General features: G+C 37.7%; 1 protein-coding gene across 4 annotated transcripts in view; it reads right to left on the minus strand.

Annotated features, from left to right (window-relative positions):
* gnb1l (guanine nucleotide binding protein (G protein), beta polypeptide 1-like) overlaps positions 1–14839 on the minus strand; it is a 76035-nt gene that overhangs the window by 43002 nt on the left and 18194 nt on the right. For 3 of the 4 annotated variants that reach the window (XM_037531452.1, XM_037531451.1, XM_037531454.1), the window contains 3 exons: positions 6893–7045; positions 4299–4424; positions 1748–1910 (listed from right to left, as the gene is read on the minus strand). In XM_037531452.1, coding sequence (XP_037387349.1) covers positions 1748–1910; positions 4299–4424; positions 6893–7008 — 405 coding nt within the window. In that variant the 5' untranslated portion in view covers positions 7009–7045. Of the gene's footprint in view, positions 1–1747; positions 1911–4298; positions 4425–6892; positions 7068–14839 lie in introns of all 4 variants that reach the window. The other variant, XM_037531455.1, reaches the window with a different exon arrangement.

Genomic DNA, 14839 nt, shown 5'->3' on the forward strand with positions numbered 1-14839 from the left:
AAAGAACGTAGAGGAGAAAGACAGAGATAAAAAGAGGAAAGCACAAGAAAGAGAACGAGAGGGAGAGAAAGAGAGGAAGGGAGGGAGTGAAAGTAAGAGAGAGAGAGAAAAAAGGAGAGAGTGTAAAAGACCGTATTCCTTAAAGTGTGGCATTACCTTGCCATTAAATAAAACTTTCTATCTGCTGTCTGTTTTTCTTCTCTCTGTCTCTCTCTCTCTGTCTCTCTCTCTCTGTCTCTCTCTCTCTGTCTCTCTCTCTCTGTCTCTCTGACAGCTCAGAAGGAAACTGCCAGTAGTTTCTGCCTTCAGGCTCTTCATGTAACCAGCAAGCCTTTCAGCATTGTTTCTGTTTCGAATCCGCAGACATAAAAACTCATTTGCGTACTGTTGCCTCATGAAAGCAATTGTCTGGAGGAGGGACTGGATTTCTAAAGTCACAGTACGTTAGTGATACGCATGTTTAGTGGCTTTGTATATAAGTGTATACATATTTATATACTACATCATACTCATTTGATATATATATCAAATATATATATAGTTGCTGTCAAGAACAAAACCTTGTATCTCCATTTTATCGGTTTTTTCAGTTTTTGACAGTTTGAAAATGCCTGTTGTCCTTTACATTGTGTGCAAATTTCATGATAAATTGACCAAAAGTAATGGGCCAAAAGTATTTGGAAATAATTTTGGTTCCATTGATTTACATTAAACATAAAGGTTTTTTTGGCTCCTGTAAAGTTTTTTTCCCTCCTATCTATATATATATATATGTATATATGTGTGTGTGTGTGTGTATTATATATTATATATATTATAATATAATATATATATAAAATAAAAATACATACCTACTCAAAATAATGAATCACATTAAAAGAGATTGTATTTTTCTATAAACAACCAGAATGTTTTTGGTAATAGCAGAAGAACAACACATACGCTTTATGTATTAAAATGTGTCACCTGTTCGTAAGCACACTTTCCTTTCCTACCTTGTCAGGATGAAACAATTACCCAAAAATAAATAAATAAATAAAAATCATGGAAAAATAACATTGACCTTTGAGGCAGGCAGACAATCAGCTCTATAGCCTTTCTCCACAGTATTGTACAAATCAAAGCAATAGAAATAGTAGCTAGTTACAAGTTCAAAGAAAGAGTGTGCGTTTCTATCAGAACAGGTGTGTGTGTGTTGGTCCGAGAGTGACGTAGGAGTGCACACATTCTTTTTTTAATTCTTATTTTCATGTATTTGTATTTACTACTGTAAAATGTCTGTCTGACACTGTGCACTGTGAGCTCCTGTAACCAAAACCAAATTCCTTGCATGTTAAGCCAATAAAGCTTGTGATTCTGATTATAGATAAACATAACTTATGTATACACATACACACATAAAAAAAAACTATTGTAATAGATAATTTAAATAATCACATTAATTGATTTCATTTCATTTAAATGCTTTCTGGATTTTTTACTTTATTACACAGATATCATGTTCTTCTTAGGTTACTTTATTTATTTGCTGTATGTATTGAAGTGCTATGTAGCTTAAATTGTGATTGTTGTTGTTGTTATTATTATTATTATTAATATCTTTATTACTAAAAGAGATGAACAGAGTAATCTAACTTCAGGGGAGTTCTGGATTTGGTAACCTCTGGTAGTTACCAACTGATTGGATACGTAACATCTTTTTTTTTCCTACAAAACAAAATGAGAGCGTCCCTCTCGTCCCGCTCACCTCCTCCGTGTGCTCGGCTGGGAGTGCCAGAAGGGTTTTGTTCGTCTCTGCCTCCAGCAGGCTGCACTGACAGAACCCGACGCTTCCAGTGCGGAGAGAGTGTGTTACCGCGCTGCGGCCCTCGTGCAAATCCCACACGCACACTCGCATGTCCCGACCCTGACTGAGCACACAAACAAATACACAGACAGAAGTTCTGAGCTGCTGATCTGGGAGCTGTTCCTGTCCATGAAGTTATAGCAAATAAGACTCATAGGTCCCACTTTATCTTTTGTGTTGTTAATAACTGCACAATTACACAGTAACAACACACGCAACAACAACGCAAGTACTGGTGAGGTGCTCAGTGTTATAGATGGATTGCAGTAGTTCAGCTTATGTAAATATGTGCTTCAACTTCAGTTTTTACTTGCGTAATCATGCAAATGCATCATGGTGTAACAACCTATCAATAATTGTCTCATGTAATTACACATTATTACACAATATTTTTCTGACTGTAGCAGAAAGTGTTTAACTGGACAGAATCTCTAAAAATACACACACACACACACACACACACACATCTTCTAAGCCGCTTCTCCCTCAGGGTCGTGGGGGCCTATCCCAGCCGACATCGGGCGGAAGGCAGGATACACCCTGGACAGGTCGCCAGTCCATCGCAGGGCAGACAGTAAGACAGACAGACAGACAGACAGACAGACAGACAGACACTCACACCTAGGGTGCAATTTAGCATGTCCCATTGCATGTCTTTGGACTGTGGGAGGACACCGGAGTAAACCCACGCAGACACAGGAAGGACCCCAGTCGCCCAGCCGGGGAATCGTACCCAGGCCCTTCTTGCTGTGAGGCGACAGCGCTACCCACTGCGCCACCGTGCCGCCCCACCTTGTATCTGTACTTGTATCTACACAAAACCTCCACAGAAACTGTCCACTTGTTTTAAAGTGTATCTTCTACATACCTGGACACCTGCTGTCACTGCTTAAATGCCGTCGCAGAACAAATGGTTTACAGCCAGAACTTTGGGTACCACGCCTCAGCACAAGCATGCGGCTACAGCTGGCTCAATGTTAGGAAAGGTGGCATCTGTATTTACATTGTCGTTGCATGTGTTTTCAATGGGTAACTACAGTTACTAAAGACACCATATAAAGTGAGACCAACTCCCCACTCATGCTAACGAGAAGCTTCGTGAATATGAGGCCCGATTACCTCAAACTCCTCCTACTCTATCTAGTCTGATCAATAACCAGATATCAATCAATATTTTATAACCTCTTAAACTGAGGACTTATTATTTCATTATTAATCTTATAGGAAATTGGAGTCCAAAAGTCTGAGACCACTAGTAAAGATGTTTCTAGTCTTCATTCTCTGGAAGTTCTGGAGATCTCTCTTTGCTGACATCTCTCTGGCGGAAATGTGGAACTGCATGCAACATGCAGAAGAACGTTTCATAATGCTGGATGAAGTTCGGGCCCCTTTTCAGAGCGGACGATCTGCATGTTACTCAGCAAAGCTTCTTTTGATTAAAAAAAAAAAAAATGTACATAGAGCAGCTTGAAATATGCTTCATTGCAAATTATATTATCATTATTAAAACATCTGAGAGAGAAGGTTCTAGTGAGCAAATCAAATCCATCTGAGAGTTGTCTGAACACAAGCCTCAAGAGAAGATATAAAAAATAATATTAATAATTTAAAAAAGCCCTTATCATGGTCAACATCACAGATCTGCCTCTTCTCTTTGTTTCACATTTTAAAAATGTGTTTTTTTCAATGTGTTTCCAGAATTTTGAACTCTACTGTTAATTATACAGTAACCACTATGAATCACTCAATACCTACAAACACTCTATTATGAAATGTGAGTCGTTACAAGAGTGAAGAGTAGCAATTTGGACATCCCACTAGTCCTTTATCAAAGAATTCCACCAACTGTCTGCCTAATAAAATGATGAAGATGAAGCCCTGAGAGTGGTCTGATGTGAAATAATCTTAGAAAAACATGCCAAGGTCAGAATTTTTCACAGGGGAGGCAATACGAACCAGACATCTGAAGAATTTAATGTTTTTATAATGTACCTTACAGAACGTTATGCTGCTTGATGAGTTTGACAGTTTTGCCCTTAAAATCCTTGTAGAAAACACTAAAATCCGTCCATTGTAAGAGATAGTAAGGAAAAAATGTCACCAAATAAACTTTATTTTCCTTCACATTTATAAACCATCATCACTGCATATAAAAACTCAGAAAACACACAGTTCACTGCTCCTTTTACATGGTAAAGAAAGTGGCTATGTTATTATAAGATGTCGAGACCCCTGGTTCCCATCACCACCACTGAGTCTGCAAGTTTCTCTATAACGAACCATTTCATAACAAACCACTCTGAGTGACTCTATTTACATCGTAACTATCAAATTATGCAAACATGTCGAACATTTGGCGGAATTTCTCTAAGATGTATTATTACAATGTAATAACAGGGTGCTGTATCCGATTCTCAGGAAGCCAAGTGATGCCAGGTGAGTGTTGGTCTACCTGAGGAATGCGTCCGTGGAGTCGACGGTGCTGACCCAGATGACCGATGCTCCATCATGACCTTCCAAGACGCGCTCTGCTCTCCGGTTGTTTAGATTCCACACGTGGACGCAACCTTTCTCTGACCTACAATAAAACAAAGAACAGTGTCAGCATTAAGCCCTGTGCCAAGCATAGAGGACAAACATCATGACATGTTCACATGAAGATCCAAGATCCCACAGAATCAGAATCAATTTATTTTGCCCAGTATGTTACATAAACAAGGAATTTGTCTTGGCGAGTCACACGTATGACATATAATACATTAAACAGACCAGACAGGCACACAGACTGCTAACGTATTTAACTAAATGATAAATAAAAACACAATAAATGGAGTAGAGCTAAAGAGATGTGTGAATATCTATGCATACGAAGATCTGATGACGTACACTATGAAACTAGTATACACAGAAAATCACAATAATATGAATCTGTACTTTTGAGCAAACAGCATTATGTTACAGAGGAGTTACTGTAATACAGTAAGGAGGGTTGTTGGTTTAAGGTTAAATGTGGGCGTCCACTAATCAAGAGTTAGAGCTCTGGGGGAAAAAGCCGTTAGCATGTCTGGTTGTGCTGGTTTTGATGGCCCCGAATCGTCTACCAGAAGGAAGTGGCTGGAAGAGGTGATGTCCAGAACGAGAGGGGTCAGCAGTTACTCTGCCGCCATGGTTCTACTACTATACATGAAAATATTTGCAACTTGGCTTTGCTGTTTGTTATCAGTGACAAACTATAAGACAGTAGATACAACAACAAAAAAGGGCTTGTTTGAACAAATTTAAATCTCTTGTCATAATCATGTCAGGAAAGGTTAAAGCTGACTGTGAGTCTAGAATAAGCAGAGCTCAGTTGTGCAAAAGCAGCGGTGCTTAAATGCCCATATACATTAAACAGAGGGGTCTGAGTGACACTAGTTATATTCACAATTCACATTACAAATCACATCAAATCATGTACAAAAAAATACTATACACACACACACACACACACACACACACACACACACACACACACACAGACACACACACACACGTATTGCACCATTTACAAATTTACAATAGGCGGCTCTTGTAGAGTAATGCAAGTTATGAAATATGACATGTACAGTTGCACACAAAATATGCAATAAATAAGTCTGAGGTAAAGATGTAGAGTACACAGGATATAGAAAATCATATATGTGCAGGTATAGATTTGCTAGATAGGAGTTACAGTAAGATCAAAGTAAGGCTGTTATTATAGGACACAAGTTCTTTGTGTTTGATTTTTTTGTTCTGTTTTTTTCCCCCTAAAATGTTCTGAATACAAGTCGTACAAGTTTGATATTTTATGTGTTACATTTCTCCACTCATATTATTGTGCACTGCCACTTTGATTACACATTTATACATATTTCATACCGCACTGCCACTTTGTTTATGCACCCATGAATGTCATATTGCACAACTGTTAACATTTTGTAAGTCACTGTTACAGTACATAAGTCACTGGTTCATTCACTGGAGGGAACGTGGACCACCGGCACCATCAACTACATAATATTTATGCAATTTATTTCTTTATTTTTGTATCACACATTATGTTTTATTGTTTTAGTATACTTAATTTTATTATTTATCTCTATTTTCTAGGTATGCATCTATAAATAATAGGCAATGCTTTGGTCCTGTTCATTTTGCTTTGTATTGCTGCAGTTTGCAGCATTTGGATTAATAAAGTGAAGCTCTATCTATCTATCTATCTATCTATCTATCTATCTATCTATCTATCTATCTATCTATCTATCTATCTATCTATCTATCTATCGAGCTCTAATTATATAGTACACAAATTGATTTGGCTTAGATAAACAAAACTGCTTGAACACAACTTTTTGAGGGTCTGCTGCTCCACTGGGCACGAAAATCAACCATTAAAAATCACACCCTCTAGAATTTTTAAACGACTTCAGGAAAAATTCCTATCATTTGAGCACGGGTGTGTCCATAGCACAAGCCCTGTCCAATGTCTGCCAACTTTTTTACATGTCAAAATGCATAGTTTTGATCACTGACAGCTTCTGTGAAAGATACACTGTTATTAACACAGATTTAATAATAATGGGGAACATTGGGGAATTCCACTGATTTTTCCAGTTCTCATAATTAAACAGTTAAGATATAAACAAAGTCATTCAGAGTTGCTAGACGTGAAACGCTCCATTCTAGAGAAATTTAGCAGGAATTATTCACAGTGGTGATGGGAACCAGGCGTCTGAAGAGCGGAATGTCTGACGGCTCCCTCACAGAAAGTTATTATATGAAATGGTTAGGAATGCAGTGTCTGATGTTTGAGACGTTGTTTCATGATAGTTTTCCATCCACTTTTGGGCTATAATGAGGTAATGAGGGCTATCTCTGTGTGTGCACGATTCAATATATAGCCATTACCTTAAGAACCTTTTTTCTAGGTATGCAACTTTTAAAAAATAATTAAATAAATAAAAATTGTCCAATTTCTACTCCATCCAATCATTTCGAGTAGGTCAGTGATTGGCAGGTGCTCACCCTGAGTACAGTAAAGGACGACCCGCCGTGCTGCAGTGGAACTGGAGTGTGTTGACGGGGGCCGCTGACCCCCTCAGAGTAAACAAAGGGTCCGGGGGAGGACGGGCCATGACCATCAAGATCCATCAGCCGGACACATTAGCAGACGCTAACCTGGAAAAAAGAACCCAAAACACTGCAGAAAATTAGTCTGTGTACGACTTTTTCCAAGACCTTTAATAATAATGTAAATATACAGGCTGGCAGACGAATGCGTTATCAGACATTAGGAGGGTTGAGTTACGGTTCATTCTCGCTGATTTATTTCAAACCAGTAGATCAAAATGGGTGATTTACAGTGCCGGCCCACCAGCGGGCAGAGGTTTCAGCACCAGAGCATTCGGTCATCCGCTTTCTGACGAGCCCCCTACTCCACCCGAATGGAAAGCCTGAGCAGCCTAAATGAGCCTTCTATTAATGTGCCTTTAACGAGTCATTACATTCGTCTTCATCTGCGCTTACACAAACAAACTGTAGCAGTTTAGCTTCGAAAAATCACTTCTCCTCTGCAGAAAGCCCAGATTTTCTGACTGCTAATCATTTAAGCATTTTTAAACAGTGCAGCCCAAGCGTCGGGGGATTCACTCGTCAAAACTGTAAATAAAAATAAAGCCGGCAGGGATTTAAGGTGGAAGCAAGGTGTACGAGACTTCTCTTCTTCACGATAACAGCTCTTACTCAATATGTCATGAATCACAGCAGGAGACAGTTTAATTACTGTAAACAGGGCCAAGACTCTGCCTTTTGTGGGGTTTTTTTCTTTCGAGACCAGTGGCAGGTTCTGAAAGCTCAGGAGCGTGCGGGTGTCTCACGGCGGCTGTAGGGTGGGCCGCGCAAAAGAGCCGCCAACCACAACAACGCAGGCGGAAACAGTGTGTCAATGTCAAATCACGCTAAAAAAAAAAAAAAACAGAAATAAAAGACAGGAAAACTACTTTCAGGGTGGCTTTTAAAAGGGACGTCTTAAGTAAGCCGACAAGCAACTCGCAGACACAGAGGGCAGTCATGAACAGGAAAAGATCTGCCGACGATTAATATACATGCAAATCATCTGAATAATTCATCTCAGCCATTTGTTATAATGTTATTGTACAAGCAGAAAGTAGTGGCAACTGGCTGATTAACTATGACCCTGTTTACATCTGGTTGTTCCATGTGACCAGCGTCTGGATTACTTCCTTAAAAGATTTTAACGCCATGCATCGACACCTAGTAGTCGAAGGCGTAGTCCGAAATCAAACTGCAATAATGATTAAGATGCAAATCAGCTCATATACACCAAACACAATATTGCATGCGATTGCTCATTTCCTTACACATGCATTCACCTCAGAACAGTGTCTGTTTACAGGAATGAAGTGAGTGTAATGTGTGCTGAATTAAATACAAGAGAATAAACATCAAATAAACAAACATTACTCACTACTGCCCTCTATCTGCATTTACAAACACCAAATAAACAAACATTACTCACCACTGCTCTCTATCTGCGTTTACAAACATCAAATAAACAAACATTACTCACCACTGCCCTCTATCTGCGTTAACAAACATCAAATAAACAAACATTACTCACCACTGCCCTCTATCTGCGTTAACAAACATCAAATAAACAAACATTACTCACCACTGCCCTCTATCTGCGTTAACAATCATCAAATAAACAAACATTACTCACTACTGCCCTCTATCTGCGTTAACAAACATCAAATAAACAAACATTACTCACCACTGCCCTCTATCTGCGTTAACAAACATCAAATAAACAAACATTACTCACTACTGCCCTCTATCTGCGTTTACAAACATCAAATAAACAAACATTACTCACCACTGCCCTCTATCTGCGTTTACAAACATCAAATAAACAAACATTACTCACCACTGCCCTCTATCTGCGTTTACAAACATCAAATAAACAAACATTACTCACCACTGCCCTCTATCTGCGTTAACAAACATCAAATAAACAAACATTACTCACCACTGCCGTCTATCTGCGTTTACAAACATCAAATAAACAAACATTACTCACCACTGCCCTCTATCTGCATTTACAAACATCAAATAAACAAACATTACTCACCACTGCTCTCTATCTGCATTTACAAACATCAAATAAACAAACATTACTCACCACTGCTCTCTATCTGCGTTTACAAACATCAAATAAACAAACATTACTCACCACTGCCCTCTATCTGCGTTTACAAACATCAAATAAACAAACATTACTCACCACTGCTCTCTATCTGCGTTAACAAACATCCCTCACCACTGCTCTCTATCTGCGTTTACAAACATCAAATAAACAAACATTACTCACTACTGCCCTCTATCTGCATTAACCAACATCAAATAAACAAACATTACTCACCACTGCCCTCTATCTGCGTTAACAAACATCAAATAAACAAACATCAAATAAACAAACATTACTCACCACTGCCCTCTATCTGCGTTTACAAACATCAAATAAACAAACATTACTCACCACTGCCCTCTATCTGCATTTACAAACATCAAATAAACAAACATTACTCACTACTGCCCTCTATCTGCGTTTACAAACATCAAATAAACAAACATTACTCACTACTGCCCTCTATCTGCATTTACAAACATCAAATAAACAAACATTACTCACTACTGCCCTCTATCTGCGTTTACAAACATCAAATAAACAAACATTACTCACCACTGCTCTCTATCTGCATTTACAAACATCAAATAAACAAACATTACTCAACACTGCCCTCTATCTGCGTTTACAAACATCAAATAAACAAACATTACTCACCACTGCTCTCTATCTGCGTTTACAAACATCAAATAAACAAACATTACTCACCACTGCCCTCTATCTGCGTTAACAAACATCAAATAAACAAACATTACTCACTACTGCCCTCTATCTGCGTTTACAAACATCAAATAAACAAACATTACTCACCACTGCCCTCTATCTGCGTTTACAAACATCAAATAAACAAACATTACTCACTACTGCCCTCTATCTGCGTTAACAAACATCAAATAAACAAACATTACTCACTACTGCCCTCTATCTGCGTTTACAAACATCAAATAAACAAACATTACTCACCACTGCCCTCTATCTGCGTTTACAAACATCAAATAAACAAACATTACTCACCACTGCTCTCTATCTGCATTTACAAACATCAAATAAACAAACATTACTCACTACTGCCCTCTATCTGCGTTTACAAACATCAAATAAACAAACATTACTCACTACTGCCCTCTATCTGCGTTTACAAACATCAAATAAACAAACATTACTCACCACTGCCCTCTATCTGCGTTTACAAATATCAAATAAACAAACATTACTCACCACTGCCCTCTATCTGCGTTTACAAACATCAAATAAACAAACATTACTCACCACTGCCCTCTATCTGCGTTTACAAATATCAAATAAACAAACATTACTCACTACTGCCCTCTATCTGCGTTTACAAACATCAAATAAACAAACATTACTCACCACTGCCCTCTATCTGCCTTAACAAACATCAAATAAACAAACATTACTCACTACTGCCCTCTATCTGCGTTTACAAACATCAAATAAACAAACATTACTCACTACTGCCCTCTATCTGCGTTTACAAACATCAAATAAACAAACATTACTCACCACTGCCCTCTATCTGCGTTTACAAACATCAAATAAACAAACATTACTCACTACTGCCCTCTATCTGCGTTTACAAACATCAAATAAACAAACATTACTCACTACTGCCCTCTATCTGCGTTTACAAATATCAAATAAACAAACATTACTCACCACTGCCCTCTATCTGCGTTTACAAACATCAAATAAACAAACATTACTCACCACTGCCCTCTATCTGCATTAACAAACATCAAATAAACAAACATTACTCACTACTGCCCTCTATCTGCGTTTACAAACATCAAATAAACAAACATTACTCACTACTGCCCTCTATCTGCGTTTACAAACATCAAATAAACAAACATTACTCACCACTGCCCTCTATCTGCGTTAACAAACATCAAATAAACAAACATTACTCACTACTGCCCTCCATCTGGATTAACCAACATCAAATAAACAAACATTACTCACTACTGCCCTCTATCTGCGTTTACAAACATCAAATAAACAAACATTACTCACCACTGCCCTCTATCTGTGTTTACAAACATCAAATAAACAAACATTACTCACCACTGCTCTCTATCTGCATTAACAAACATCAAATAAACAAACATTACTCACTACTGCCCTCTATCTGCGTTTACAAATATCAAATAAACAAACATTACTCACCACTGCCCTCTATCTGCATTAACAAACATCAAATAAACAAACATTACTCACTACTGCCCTCTATCTGCGTTTACAAACATCAAATAAACAAACATTACTCACTACTGCCCTCTATCTGCGTTTACAAACATCAAATAAACAAACATTACTCACCAGTGCCCTCTATCTGCGTTAACAAACATCAAATAAACAAACATTACTCACTACTGCCCTCCATCTGGATTAACCAACATCAAATAAACAAACATTACTCACTACTGCCCTCTATCTGCATTTACAAACATCAAATAAACAAACATTACTCACCACTGCTCTCTATCTGCGTTAACAAACATCAAATAAACAAACATTACTCACCACTGCCCTCTATCTGCGTTAACAAACATCAAATAAACAAACATTACTCACCACTGCCCTCTATCTGCGTTTACAAACATCAAATAAACAAACATTACTCACCACTGCCCTCTATCTGCGCTAACAAACATCAAATAAACAAACATTACTCACTACTGCTCTCTATCTGCGTTTACAAACATCAAATAAACAAACATTACTCACCACTGCCCTCTATCTGCGTTAACAAACATCAAATAAACAAACATTACTCACCACTGCCCTCTATCTGCGTTTACAAACATCAAATAAACAAACATTACTCACCACTGCTCTCTATCTGCGTTAACAAACATCAAATAAACAAACATTACTCACCACTGCTCTCTATCTGCGTTTACAAACATCAAATAAACAAACATTACTCACCACTGCCCTCTATCTGCGTTAACAAACATCAAATAAACAAACATTACTCACCACTGCCCTCTATCTGCGTTTACAAACATCAAATAAACAAACATTACTCACCACTGCTCTCTATCTGCGTTAACAAACATCCCTCACCACTGCTCTCTATCTGCATTAACAAACATCAAATAAACAAACATTACTCACTACTGCCCTCTATCTGCGTTTACAAACATCAAATAAACAAACATTACTCACTACTGCCCTCTATCTGCGTTTACAAACATCAAATAAACAAACATTACTCACCAGTGCCCTCTATCTGCGTTAACAAACATCAAATAAACAAACATTACTCACTACTGCCCTCTATCTGCGTTAACCAACATCAAATAAACAAACATTACTCACCACTGCCCTCTATCTGCGTTAACAAACATCAAATAAACAAACATTACTCACCACTGCCCTCTATCTGCGTTTACAAACATCAAATAAACAAACATTACTCACTACTGCCCTCTATCTGCATTTACAAACATCAAATAAACAAACATTACTCACTACTGCCCTCTATCTGCATTTACAAACATCAAATAAACAAACATTACTCACTACTGCTCTCTATCTGCGTTTACAAACATCAAATAAACAAACATTACTCACTACTGCCCTCTATCTGCGTTTACAAACATCAAATAAACAAACATTACTCACCACTGCCCTCTATCTGCGTTTACAAACATCAAATAAACAAACATTACTCACTACTGCCCTCTATCTGCGTTTACAAACATCAAATAAACAAACATTACTCACTACTGCCCTCTATCTGCGTTTACAAACATCAAATAAACAAACATTACTCACCACTGCCCTCTATCTGCGTTAACAAACATCAAATAAACAAACATTACTCACTACTGCCCTCCATCTGGATTAACCAACATCAAATAAACAAACATTACTCACTACTGCCCTCTATCTGCGTTTACAAACATCAAATAAACAAACATTACTCACCACTGCCCTCTATCTGTGTTTACAAACATCAAATAAACAAACATTACTCACCACTGCTCTCTATCTGCATTAACAAACATCAAATAAACAAACATTACTCACTACTGCCCTCTATCTGCGTTTACAAATATCAAATAAACAAACATTACTCACCACTGCCCTCTATCTGCATTAACAAACATCAAATAAACAAACATTACTCACTACTGCCCTCTATCTGCGTTTACAAACATCAAATAAACAAACATTACTCACTACTGCCCTCTATCTGCGTTTACAAACATCAAATAAACAAACATTACTCACCAGTGCCCTCTATCTGCGTTAACAAACATCAAATAAACAAACATTACTCACTACTGCCCTCCATCTGGATTAACCAACATCAAATAAACAAACATTACTCACTACTGCCCTCTATCTGCATTTACAAACATCAAATAAACAAACATTACTCACCACTGCTCTCTATCTGCGTTAACAAACATCAAATAAACAAACATTACTCACCACTGCCCTCTATCTGCGTTAACAAACATCAAATAAACAAACATTACTCACCACTGCCCTCTATCTGCGTTTACAAACATCAAATAAACAAACATTACTCACCACTGCCCTCTATCTGCGCTAACAAACATCAAATAAACAAACATTACTCACTACTGCTCTCTATCTGCGTTTACAAACATCAAATAAACAAACATTACTCACCACTGCCCTCTATCTGCGTTAACAAACATCAAATAAACAAACATTACTCACCACTGCCCTCTATCTGCGTTTACAAACATCAAATAAACAAACATTACTCACCACTGCTCTCTATCTGCGTTAACAAACATCAAATAAACAAACATTACTCACCATTGCTCTCTATCTGCGTTTACAAACATCAAATAAACAAACATTACTCACCACTGCCCTCTATCTGCGTTAACAAACATCAAATAAACAAACATTACTCACCACTGCCCTCTATCTGCGTTTACAAACATCAAATAAACAAACATTACTCACCACTGCTCTCTATCTGCGTTAACAAACATCCCTCACCACTGCTCTCTATCTGCGTTTACAAACATCAAATAAACAAACATTACTCACTACTGCCCTCTATCTGCGTTAACCAACATCAAATAAACAAACATTACTCACCACTGCCCTCTATCTGCGTTAACAAACATCAAATAAACAAACATTACTCACCACTGCCCTCTATCTGCGTTTACAAACATCAAATAAACAAACATTACTCACTACTGCCCTCTATCTGCATTTACAAACATCAAATAAACAAACATTACTCACTACTGCCCTCTATCTGCATTTACAAACATCAAATAAACAAACATTACTCACTACTGCCCTCTATCTGCGTTTACAAACATCAAATAAACAAACATTACTCACCACTGCTCTCTATCTGCGTTTACAAACATCAAATAAACAAACATTACTCACCACTGCTCTCTATCTGCGTTTACAAACATCAAATAAACAAACATTACTCACTACTGCTCTCTATCTGCGTTTACAAACATCAAATAAACAAACATTACTCACTACTGCCCTCTATCTGCGTTTACAAACATCAAATAAACAAACATTACTCACTACTGCTCTCTATCTGCGTTTACAAACATCAAATAAACAAACATTACTCACCACTGCCCTCTATCTGCGTTAACAAACATCAAATAAACAAACATTACTCACCACTGCCCTCTATCTGTGTTTACAAACATCAAATAAACAAACATTACTCACCACTGCTCTCTATCTGCGTTTACAAACATCAAATAAAC

Source organism: Pygocentrus nattereri, chromosome 20, assembly GCF_015220715.1.
Source record: "Pygocentrus nattereri isolate fPygNat1 chromosome 20, fPygNat1.pri, whole genome shotgun sequence".
NCBI classification, from domain to species: domain Eukaryota; kingdom Metazoa; phylum Chordata; class Actinopteri; order Characiformes; family Serrasalmidae; genus Pygocentrus; species Pygocentrus nattereri.